Consider the following 11744-nt stretch of genomic DNA (forward strand, 5'->3'; position numbering starts at 1 on the left):
CCCAAACATTCAATGCCACCCAAAAAAATTGGGACCTGCATTTAGGTTTTTATATTTTTAGTACAGAGGTTTGAGACTTGGTATTTTTTCGATCATGGTATGTCTCGTATATTTTATATGGGATATTTGATATCATAAGTCGGTAGGGCATTAAAAATCAAAATAAATTCCAAATTAAGTGATATAGTTCAAATTATTAGCATCTCGCCGGTAAGATGTACATTTCACCGGCGAGATTCGAAAGATATTTTTTTTTAAAGGAAACACCTCTGAATACTGTCACACAAAGGCTTCAATTCAGATAGACATGAAAACCTCTTCATCAAATCAAAAGCATCAGCTTATTGCATTCTGGTCAACCCCTAGAGCCCCCAAACATCCAATGCCACCCAGGAAAATTAGGGCCAACATTTAGGTTTTTATACAATTAGTACAGAGGTTTGTGACTTGGTATTTTTTCGGCATGGAATATATGTCTCGTACATTTTATATTTTACATTTAATGTCACAAATCAGTAGGACATTAAAAGTTAAACTAAATTCCAAATTATGTGATGTAATCCAAATTATTAGCATCTCGCTGGTAAGATGTACATCTCAGCGACGAGATACGAAAGAATTTTTTTTTTTTTTTTTGTAAAAAACACCCCGAATATTGTCACACAAAGGCTTCAATTCAAAATGACATGAATACTACACAATAAATTTGACGGAAAAGGAAACTATTGGTTTATTCCACAATGAAATTAAAACCTCAAATCCTCTATCACAATTACAAAGCTTGAGAAGGCTGACCTAATTAAGCATAGTCTTGAGAGGAGACAGGGGAATAAGATCCGATGAAGATGTCACCATAAATCACTCCAGCCAAACCACCTCCAATGAGTGGACCAACCCAGTAGATCCAATTACCTGCAAAGTTTCCACTTACAATAGCCGGTCCAAATGATCGAGCCGGGTTCATTGAGCCACCACTGAAGGGACCAGCAGCCAAGATGTTTGCTCCCACAATGAAGCCGATTGCGATCGGAGCAATTGTCCCAAGTGATCCCTTCTTCGGGTCAACCGCGGTGGCATAGACTGTGTATACCAATGCGAAGGTTATGACGATCTCCATCACGACACCGCCGATAGAAGACATGCCAGAAGCAACACCGTGAGTTGGGACGGCCTGCCCAAACCAAGACAAAAGAACCGGGTCAGTGAAACTGGGTTAATATTTTTCTTTCATAATATTTGTTTTTTTGAAGAAAAATTCTCCATGGGAGAGTGTGCCCCCTACGCCCAGACACAGAGGGGATGAAATCACCACCCCATCCCCCTATGAATGGTGGTTACGACCACCCTGTTGATGCCACTATGTGCTTTCCCATTGGTCTCCACAGAGAACTCTTGCCATTGTTTTTTTTTAGCTTGTTTTCAATCTATAGGATAGTTGGAAAACTAGGATTTTTTACTCATAGACTCATCCTTTTCAAAACCTGGTGAGATATCTAGTTAGGACAAGTCATTTTTTTCTTATTTTTTCAATATGTTCCTTCTTCTCCGAGTAAAGAGGGACTAAGGTTGTGGTTGTTTCACAGGTGAGAAGAAAAAAAGGGCAAATTTTGAAAATGCCAAAAGTTTTGTGCACGGCCATGCAACTTGCATGGTCATGTGCCCCTCTAACAATATTGGGTCAAAATGACCAAATCCCCCTATTTGAAGCATCGTTATCCCTCTTTATGCAGTTTTACATGAAAATCTTCTCTTAAAAATAACGAACAAAAATTATAGGTTTACAAAGTTTTGTTCAAAAATACATCAGACTCACCGAGTTTCACATGACTCGGGCAAAACATCAAGTCAATAAAAACCCGGACTCACTTGAACCTGGTCCTATCATTTCTTAAACTTGGGCGAGCCTTCAGTTGATTACTGATTAGGTATCATTTGTTTTTTACTTTATTAAATTAAACACCCAACTCAAAACCTGATTTTTCAACTATGATAGTATAATTCTGATTCTATGAAAGAATTAATATATGGGAAAAAGAACCTTGCTTGGTCGTGTGGCTCCTACGCCTAGAAACAGGAACACTCGAAATTACCACCCAATCCCTCCTAAAATTTTTAAATAAATAAAAAAATAAAAATGTTCTCTCTGGGAGTGGGGGCAAAGCCACACCCAGACAAAATAGGGGGTGAAATGACCACCCCGTCCCCCATGAACGGCAAAAATTCCACCCCTCGAGATGCCAATGCACGCTCCCATTGGCTGCCGCACAGAAGTGACCCCTACATCCCCTACAAAGAGCGCTCTCCCAAAAATAAAATCTCATTCGTGTTGATACCCATGTGTGTGCTCGATCCAACAACGATCTTTAGCCCTATATAATATATATATATACCTTGCCATTGGTGACGAAGTTGAGGAGGAAGCAGGCGACAACGGAGCCGAGCAATTGGGCAACCCAGTAGAAGATACCAGTGAGGATGGTGATGTTACCGCCGACGGCCAATCCGAAGGTGACAGCTGGGTTCAAGTGACCACCTGAGATGTTTGCTGCAATGGAAACACCAACAAACAATGCAAATGCATGTGCTAAGGCTATTGCTACCAGCCCAGCTGGCGCCAACGCTGCATCTGATGTAAGATCACCTGCAAATCCCAGCAGTTAATCTCATTCCACCTAACTAATTAAGTTCCCTATAAATTAACTTAACAAATTAAGCCCAGAATTAGTATTAATTACTTACTGTAAGCAATGGCGGAGCCAACACCAGCGAAGACAAAAAGAAGAGTGGCTATGAACTCAGCTAAGTAAGACTTGAGGGAAGAACCAGTAAAGGAATCCCCAAAGCTTCCAAATGCCAACTTCACCATTTTTGCAGTTGCAGAGAGATCGGTGGGAGATTAGATTAGCTGGGCTTGATGACTAATTAATTTACAAAACTACAAATCTCTCTCTAATTCCTGAAGGTAATGTCACAGGGTAGGGGTGTTTATATATATAATGGTTTAGTTTAATGTTTTAAATTTAAAGCGATAGAATAATTCATACGTGTAAGTGTCACATTGGCCGGCACCGGCCATGGGACCCACATGAGAATCACAAAGAAAAAAGTGATTGATTAGAAGATGTATGTATTGTTTAGTGACGTTAATTATATATGATCAAGTGGACTAGGGACCGCATGATTGGAATATTAGATGCCGACCCACCGACCTTTATTTTCTTTTAATTCTTAATTACTTCATTATGAGCGTCAGGACAACTACCTAACTAGTAATTAATGTGTCAAGTGTAGTAACCTAAAATATTTTTTTTGAAAAAAAAAAATAGATGGACTTTAGGTAGGTCAAGTAAGACAGGAGAGACAGATCTAGAAACCCTAATCGAGATAAGCACGTCGTCGATCGTAATCAGGAATATTATAAAGAGAATGCTCCATTCCATGTCTGGCTTCGTGGCTCCATCTAATCTTGTGCTTCCGTGGTTGGATGTAACTAAAGGACAAAGTTTTTTTCCATCGAAGACGGTTCACCCACCATCCTAGGGTTCCCAAACCCCTTGTAAGCTATCCCCTTGTATGTTTCAAAATACCCTCCAAATATCCATGTCTGTCCTCTCGCATCCCTTGGTGAATGGGATCCGTGGGTGGAGGGAAACTTGATTGTTACTCGAAACACGCTTTTCTTTTGATTGGTGGATTTCTTCCAGCCGTGGCGGGAGCTGGAGGGTCCAACCCCGCAACACGATAACAAAATAAGGGTGAGCTGGTTATTTCACAGGTGGGTCCCACCTAGGCCCCACCTATGAAATGACCAACCCCCCATATTTTTGGGATGGTTTTCAAGCGTTGGACCCTCCAACTCCCACCCCGGCTGGAGGAGAGCCAGATCCGACGTACTCGGTGTCAATTGTCAAGTTTGAACTCTCTATGCTTCTTCTCTCTTTCCACTATCTACTATCTCTTCACCATGGAGATCTTGACCCTTTGGAAGGGTGGGAGTAAAGATGATGCAAAAGTTCAATCACGAGGTCACATCATCAATGGTGTGGTGATTTTATCTTCACCACCAGGAAAACTAAATCCATATTTCTATATCATGCTTGGCCACGCTCTAACTACTTGGGGGTAAGAGTGTCAAAACCTAACCCGAATCGATAAAATTGATAAAAAAAAACTCGGATCGGATCGAACCGATCCTTAGCGGATTTTTTTTACTGTGGTAGAACGAGACCGGCTAAAAATCGAACTGTACCGAACTAATTGATATCCAAACAAAAAACGGAACCAAATGAAACCGATAAAAAAACATTAAATATGAGTTTATGAATAGGTGAATTGATTATCCATTGATTTCAATTTTAGTGAGAAGATTTCTGATTGCAAGTCAAGTACTTATAAATCAATATTGAGTATGAAGTTATGAATAGGAAAATTGAAATGTAACAATGCTTTCATTGATCTCTTTGTTCACTATACAAAATTAGTTGGACATTTAAATGAATGATTTAACAAAAGCGTTCATTTTGTGATTTTAATATTAGTTATTTTCTCATCCATTGATTTCAATATTAATTTTCTTCCCCTTATAATGATAAGATTTGATTTGTAACAATGATTTCGCTACAAACTGTATTTATCCATTGATTTCAATATTAGTTAACTTTCCTTACAAGTCATTCATCTTGTTCCGATAACAACATGAATACATCAAATCAATTTCCCTATTCTTGGTTGTTTACTTGTTTGACTTGGGAAGATTATGTAAAGTGTTTTTATCGAATTTTTCCTCACTATAGGTTATGAATGTAAAATTTCATTATGATTTAAACCTGAAAATAAATCGATCAAAACCAATACTTCAAAATGAAATAAACCGAAACCATACCGGATCAAAACCGAAACTGACCGAAAGCTGGAGTTCCTTAACAGTTTGGTTTTGATCTCACTTTCCCAAACCGAATACCAAGCCGAACCAACGTTGGTTTTCGTCCTCTCACTCTCCAGCTCCCGCCCTTCTCCTTGACCCCACCCTCCCACCCCCATGCCGCCCTCACTGCCCGTCTGCTCTCGCCCTCTGGCCCTCTCGTCTCCTTCCCCCTCCTTGTTGCCCCCACCTCCATAGCACATGCCACATGCCACATGCCACGCTCTTCTTTGTATATTAAGATTCAAATTGGGTGACTCAAGAAATCGGAGTCACCCATTGTCGTTTTGTAATTCGATAGAGATTGGGAGCTTAAAACTTTTAAAACAAAGCAGAGGATGAACAATTTCATTTTAGTGTCCTGATAGATCTATCATTTCTAAACTACAGTTAAGGAGCTAACATTGATTTGATAACTCTTCCATTCCTAGAACTGAGTAGAAGCTACCCTGTATATTTCAACACCCGACTCTTATCCTGAGGGATTCAGTGCAAAAGGTTCCATCCAACTCTAGAACTTGCGAATCTACTTACAGATAAAAGTTCTATGTGGAGGAGTGTACTGCTCACGTTCAGACATAAAGAGGGCAAAATGACTGCCCCACCTCCCATAAAAGGCGGATATCTCGCCTCCAAATGTGTCAACTCGAACGCTCTCGTGTAGGGGCCACACTCCCCCACTGAGAATGTCATCCCCGAACTTATTTATCCCCTCCAAAGTCCAAATAATTGACACTTCATTCTATAAGGGCAAAAAAAGTACGTGAACAAATTCTATAATAAATGAACCATTTTTTTAATTCACAAGACATGTATATCTTGCTACAAGAGATATGTTTCTTATTCTTTACTATTTTATTGGCTAAAAGAAATAAAATTTAAGATCCAAATGCATTTATAACCAATTCAAAAGAGGTTTGCAAGAATTAGGTATAATTGTCTACCACTTATCTACCATATTCCTGATAACCTCATTCGAATTAATGGACCACAAATCGTAATAATCGATGCAATCTTGTCTTTCTTATTTTCTTCTCTTTCTATTACTGGGTGTAATGTTTTAGGGTACTAGAAATAAATTCCTGGTCAACATAGTTATGTTTGACCCATATAAATTTGTTGGGAATAAAATTTTGTGGATAGATTGAACCCACTATTTCTTGCTCACATGTTATTTTTCAATCCAAAATAGAATTTTGTCAAGTGGTAAAACAAAACAATAAAATTTAAAAAAAGTTTCAATAGTGGTTGAATACACGTTGATGCATTTCAATATACAAGATACTTTGTTTGAGTTAAATTATGAAATTTGTCATGTGACTAATTCAGATCATGTCTTCTCTATCCAACAGTTAAAACGATACCACGATACCACATGCTGCGGTAAACCAATTATTTGTTTCTAGTCTAATAGAGCAAGGGGAATTTTTATTTTACTTTATTTTTATTTTAATGTGCCTAGCCCTAGCACTTTCGGGAGAGGCTAATAACTGTTATCTGCCACAGGAGGATATTTAATCCTCCCATAGGAACAGTGTTGACCCCAGCAAAAACCCAAAGGGTGAATTTTTCATCCTCCCATGAAATATGAATCATAGCTCTAAGGCCATTTCCAAGATCATTCATGTACAGAGGAAATTCAATCCTCCCTCAAATCATAGCAGACTTCATAAAAAAATTAAATGAAGAACAAGAACAAGCAGAAAAGGCATCAAACTTAGAACCAATCTGACAACAAAATTATCTACTCTTAAAAGATTCTACAGCTATGCAATCCAATTAATTTAATTTTAGCTCATAAACCAAAAATGGGATTTGTGAGTTGGAAACTTAGAATCAACTTACAGGGTGGGTTGTTACAGAAGATGGGAATATCCATGTGAGAAGCGCCCCCCCCCCCCCCTCCTCCCTAATCTGCAATTTTAAGTCATCATTATACAAATTGCCTTTTTTTAATTTGTACAAGTCTAAGAAACAGATCTCAATTAATGGTTGGTGTCTCTACAAGGGAAAAAAAATTTTCTTAGTTCATTAGGGTCTAATTGTCATAGCCCACATGTAAAACATAGGCCGCGCTCCAAACAGCTTTCTTCCATATTTCTAATCCGATATTCCAAAGTCCTCACCTAGGGATCCTCTGCAGTCACTAGGACAACTGAACAAAAATAGAAATTGGAGCAATGTGGGCCCATTTTCTTGATTCTGGACTTTTGGATCTGTTTGATTATAACGTTTTAATCATTTTCCTTGCACTTGATCTTTGATCTTTGATCTTTTTCTAGGACACTGAATCACTGATCGTTGGATTTTCAGATCAGAAGGCCAATTCAAGGATTTACTGATACCGATTCCAACCAATCCCTCTGGAGGACTAAAGGCCCCTCTCTCTCTCTCTCTCTCTCACGCCCCAACCACCCAAACCAAACCCACAACCCCACGCCCCCCACCCCCCAAAGGAAAACGAAATCCAAATGATCTCTCCCATAGGACTCTTAAGTGATAATGATTGGAGGGAAAGAGATAGAATAAACTAAGATCACATTTGCAAAAGCTGAATCTACTATGTCAGATCTGTTTCATGTACCGTGTTCAATTGGTTTACTGGACTCTTCTTTTTTTTTTTTTTTTTTTTCGTGTATGGTTTAGAAAGCTCGATTCAATGAAGTCTTTCAACTAACCAGTTTACAACGATTGAAATCAATGACGCCTTTCAACTAACCTGTTTTACAACAAATCCTACAAATATAACCCGTTCAATGAAACATTTGGGGCAAAAGAACGGCGATATCACACTTTAGTTACAATTTTCATGGTTTCATGGTTGCCGCCCTTTAGCGTCTATGGTCTTACTAAAATAAAAGTACTCGTCTAGGGCCCAAGCATTAACCTTCACTTCCGGATCTGGCCAGCGGAAGACGAAAGGTCTTGGAGTCCCAACCATTAGGCAATTAATCCTCTTCCGCTTTCCAATTATATTCATAATCATATACCTATAAGGCAGAAGCTATAGTTTCTGTGCCAGCAAATAATTAACTGCTCTGCAGTCCAGCCCGCCTGAATCGAGCGGGAAAAACAACAGTTAAGATGCATAATTTATGTCATTTGGTTTTTACCTCTCTCACAAACTGGGATAGGTTGTGTTGTTTAACAGGTTAATATTGCATTTAGCCAACATTTGAAAAGTATAACATTCTTCACAAAAATGAAAATGTTTTAAGTTACTGTCATATAAGCCGCATCAAGCCATCAACCCACCCGATTTTCCTTCCTTAAACAAGGAACTTCCTTACCTCAAAAAGACATCAAGGAACAGACCCTGTTGAAAAACCTGCCAACCGCTATTTTCAAATATTTCATTGCTTGCAAGACCGCATCCAAGAAGACAACATGAACCATGCCTTCATGCGCTGACCACTGCAGGGCTGATTATCAGAAGACACCCATCAGAACAGAACTTAGAAAACTAAGTACAGTTATCTACCAGTTGATTTCAACCTATACGATATAAGATAATCATCTTCAGGTTCAAAACAAATAAGATGTCCAATACACAAGGTAGATATGACCATCCAACAGAGTTTGAGTTGGCACCATCTTTTGCACCAACCCTGGCAGTACTTGTCGAGCTAAGAGAATTTACCATTAGATCATTAACACCATAACATAGGGAGAAGGCCTGCCGGATTCACCCCCACTCTCATTTTATGTCAACGCCATATACCTGTCACAATAAATACAAAAGACCGAATAAGATAATATACCTGTTGGATGTCATGACAGGCTAACCAGGCTGCATGTAGGTTGCAAGCCACCACCTTGGATAATTCTCTTTTCCGCAGATTGAAGCCCCAATACCAGGAGTTTCCATACATAGTATGTGGGGAATAAAAAACGAGTACTCATACTACTGAACAAAGTAAGATTAATATAAACCTCTATGAAATATTACATCCAATGCCTACCAAAGAAGAAAATTGAATTTCTTTTTCCACGTTCTCTCCTAAAAGTCCTTTAATTAATATTTACAGACTCTGCACAGGTGTAACTCTGTCACCCAAAAACTACTGTTTCTTGAAACTTGAATGGCAGCACAAAGAACTCCTCTCATCAATGGTTATTCCCTGTTTCAACATTATTGTCAGCTTCAAACTTGAAAATATCAGACATATTTTAGAATTGCACTGCCATATTTACAGCTTACACACACCCCCCCCCCAAAAAAAATTAAGGGATTAGAGCTTTAATTCTACATGAAACCAACTGAAACACAATAACAAGTAGTTAAGTATCACATTCCAATGAAGTAGTGGAACAGGAATTTACCCTTCGATGATGCCACCGCACTTCTGTGATGGGATTTGGTACTTTTGTCATGTGAAACAGCAGGAATCTTTGAGACAATCAGGGAGCTCTGTAGCCCTTCTAATAACTGCAGGCATCAACATGCACATATTACTTACAAACTCAAAAACATGTATATGGTGGATTCGAATATGTCAGTGCACACAGATATAAGCATAACTATGTTTATATCATCAATTTATACAAGTGCATAGTCAAAATCATCAATAAATAGATAGAAGGGGGACCAATTCCGGCCGAGGGCTCAAACCCTCAATTGATTGGGGTCCAAATATCATCCATTATGAAGCTGTTCCCGAAATGCATGCACGTGTTAATGCAGATAAGCCACCTAAAAGGCTTATTTTATTGGAAATAAGCCTTGGGTTGGGCTTTGATGGGTTGGACCTTTGATCCCATGGGTTTTCTTTGTAATGAGCCACTTTAATGGGCCTAAAATATGGGTAGAAGGTAGGCATACGGGATTAGGCTTGGTTAGTTAGCTATTTAAGTTTTCCTATTAGTATTATGATTCCTTTTTCAACTATGTTTTGAAATTAGCAATAGGATTTGATTTTCCTAGTTAGAATAGGATTCTTATTTCATTTTCTGTATATAGATTGTAAGGGACAAAGCTCAAAGACAATTTGATGAATAAAAGTTTGTTTCTCTATAATGGAGTGCTGTGCGATTTAGTAGAGGCTGAAAATCCTTGGAGGGCGGTGAGATTTTGTACCTTCTCGGTGAGAAGCCTTGGACAGTGGGAATCTGAATCAATTGGAGGGAAGCCATGGTTATCCTTTCTTCTCTTTCTTATACTCTTTTTATCTTACTGCAATTAAGGTACTGTTATTCAGTTATATTCTCCACAAATCTGGCCACTAAGGCTCCCTGCGGTTCCCATTCCTATCATCACTAGGACTTTGATTTGAAGGTGAATTTATAATCTGATTTAAGTTCTGTTTTCAGCAATCATCCACTAAAGTTACCTGCTTTCAAAAATCAAAATCAGTTTCCAATTTATAGTTCTACCAATTAAATCTAACACAATCCTACTCATACTAGGACTGTTTGATTTGTGAGGTTCCATAAGGCTGATTTTGAATTTGATAACAGAATACTGAAATTAAGAATTATCTCTATCCATCCCTGTTCTCAATTTCAGATTCTGTCGTCATTAATGGAGTCCAATTTCAAGTACGACTGCTCACCACCTTTAATGGCTGAATCGATTTCCTTGTTCTGTTGGTTCATTATTTCTGGAATTACAGACTACTGAAATTAAGAATTATCTCTATCCAACCCTGTTCTCAATTTCAGATTATGTTGTCAGTAATGAAGTCCTATTTCTAGTAGGACTGATCATCTTTAATGTGTCCATTATTTCTGGAGTTAATATCATAATATCAATTATGTTTTGAAATTATAATTCTGTTATCTGTTTATTAATCTGATGTGTGAAATTGACAGTTTTACCCCTCTTCTAGTCTCGCTAGGATTCCCTATTCTGATCCAACCATTGGATCCTACTGAAACTTTCAGCAAGGATCCCATTCACTATTTGGAGATCTCGACCTGAATCTTAACGTTGATCTGACACACTGATTTTGATTAATTAGAAATCTCCCATTTTCTGAATTGCAATATCAGATTTTTAATCAATTACTTCTAATCCAACTGTTGGATCATTACCATCTTTCGAAGGACATCTATACTATTTATCTGTGATTGACTGTCAAGTTTGTACTTCATCTGAGAAGGTTGACTTTTGTTGACTTTTTGGGTTTGGGTTTTGCTTGGGATCCTGTCCGGGAGGTGTTTAGCCTGAACCTAAGGTTCTTGCTACCTAAGCCCCCCCCCCCGCACAAAACACGTGCATAATGTTTTCAATACACTAGGTTCACAATCCATAAAACAGAACACAGATCATCCCATACATTAACTAAGGGATGTGTTTAATGTTTTCCAGAAAGCAAAGCACAGAATCAGACCAAGATCAGAAAGAATCAAAAGGAGCAGGTTCAAGACATAAACTGCAAAGCTATTGAATAGATAAAATGATAAGAGTAGAGGAATATCAATGGCAAGTCTGATTGAATGGTAAGGACAGTTAATGCCTACTAAGTTAAAAGAGTATTATAAAGCAACAGAAGGAATAAATAATGAAAATTACAAGATAACACCAATTAAATACATAACCTCACTAAGGTCCCCGTTATCTGCAAATGTAAAAGCACATTTTCAGTTCATACAAACTCAACTATCCAAACTTCTCACTTCTTAAAAACGTGGAACACAATAAGTATGTGTTTAAAAAAAGAAAAAGAAAAACTTCACATTAGAAAAAAGCATCATAATATTTCCCTCATAATAAGAGGAAAGTGTATAAGACTCAAATTCTTTCCTATTTCTAAGCTTATTCTTCCTACAGCAATACAACTCTTCAAAGCTTTCCCTTCAAGTTTAACTGACTAGAAGGCTC

The 11744-nt window shown here is 38.1% G+C and overlaps 2 protein-coding genes across 6 annotated transcripts in view; both read right to left on the reverse strand.

Annotated features, from left to right (window-relative positions):
• Positions 1-735: 735 nt before the first annotated feature.
• Positions 736-2875, reverse strand: LOC122664992 (probable aquaporin TIP2-1). The gene is made up of 3 exons (XM_043861038.1): positions 2740-2875; positions 2391-2641; positions 736-1171 (listed from the first exon to the last, which is right to left on the reverse strand). The coding sequence occupies exons 1-3, from the start codon at positions 2864-2866 to the stop codon at positions 800-802; spliced, it is 750 nt and encodes a 249-aa protein (XP_043716973.1). The 5' UTR covers positions 2867-2875; the 3' UTR covers positions 736-799.
• A 5489-nt stretch (positions 2876-8364) lies between these two features.
• LOC122665370 overlaps positions 8365-11744 on the reverse strand; it is a 32575-nt gene continuing 29195 nt past the window's right edge. For 4 of the 5 annotated variants that reach the window (XM_043861500.1, XM_043861504.1, XM_043861503.1 and 1 more), the window contains exons 15-16: positions 9245-9350; positions 8824-9042 (exon numbers count right to left, since the gene is read on the reverse strand). In XM_043861500.1, the coding sequence (XP_043717435.1) occupies positions 9029-9042; positions 9245-9350 (120 nt within the window). In that variant the 3' untranslated portion in view covers positions 8824-9028. Of the gene's footprint in view, positions 8643-8823; positions 9043-9244; positions 9351-11744 lie in introns of those variants that run through there. The other variant, XM_043861502.1, reaches the window with a different exon arrangement.

The sequence above is a fragment of the Telopea speciosissima genome, chromosome 6 (assembly GCF_018873765.1).
Source record: "Telopea speciosissima isolate NSW1024214 ecotype Mountain lineage chromosome 6, Tspe_v1, whole genome shotgun sequence".
NCBI lineage: Eukaryota > Viridiplantae > Streptophyta > Magnoliopsida > Proteales > Proteaceae > Telopea > Telopea speciosissima.

What these genes read in the sequence shown, in the direction of transcription:
- LOC122664992 (XM_043861038.1), bottom strand. Translation starts at nt 2,866, where the DNA reads ATGGTGAAGTTGGCATTTGGAAGCTTTGGGGATTCCTTTACTGGTTCT. An exon ending in TGGCTCCGCCATTGCTTACA is followed by an intron (nt 2,642 to 2,739) that starts GTAAGTAATTAA and finishes TGGGATTTGCAG; the next exon opens with GTGATCTTACATCAGATGCA. An exon ending in ACTTCGTCACCAATGGCAAG is followed by an intron (nt 1,172 to 2,390) that starts GTATATATATAT and finishes TGGTTTGGGCAG; the next exon opens with GCCGTCCCAACTCACGGTGT.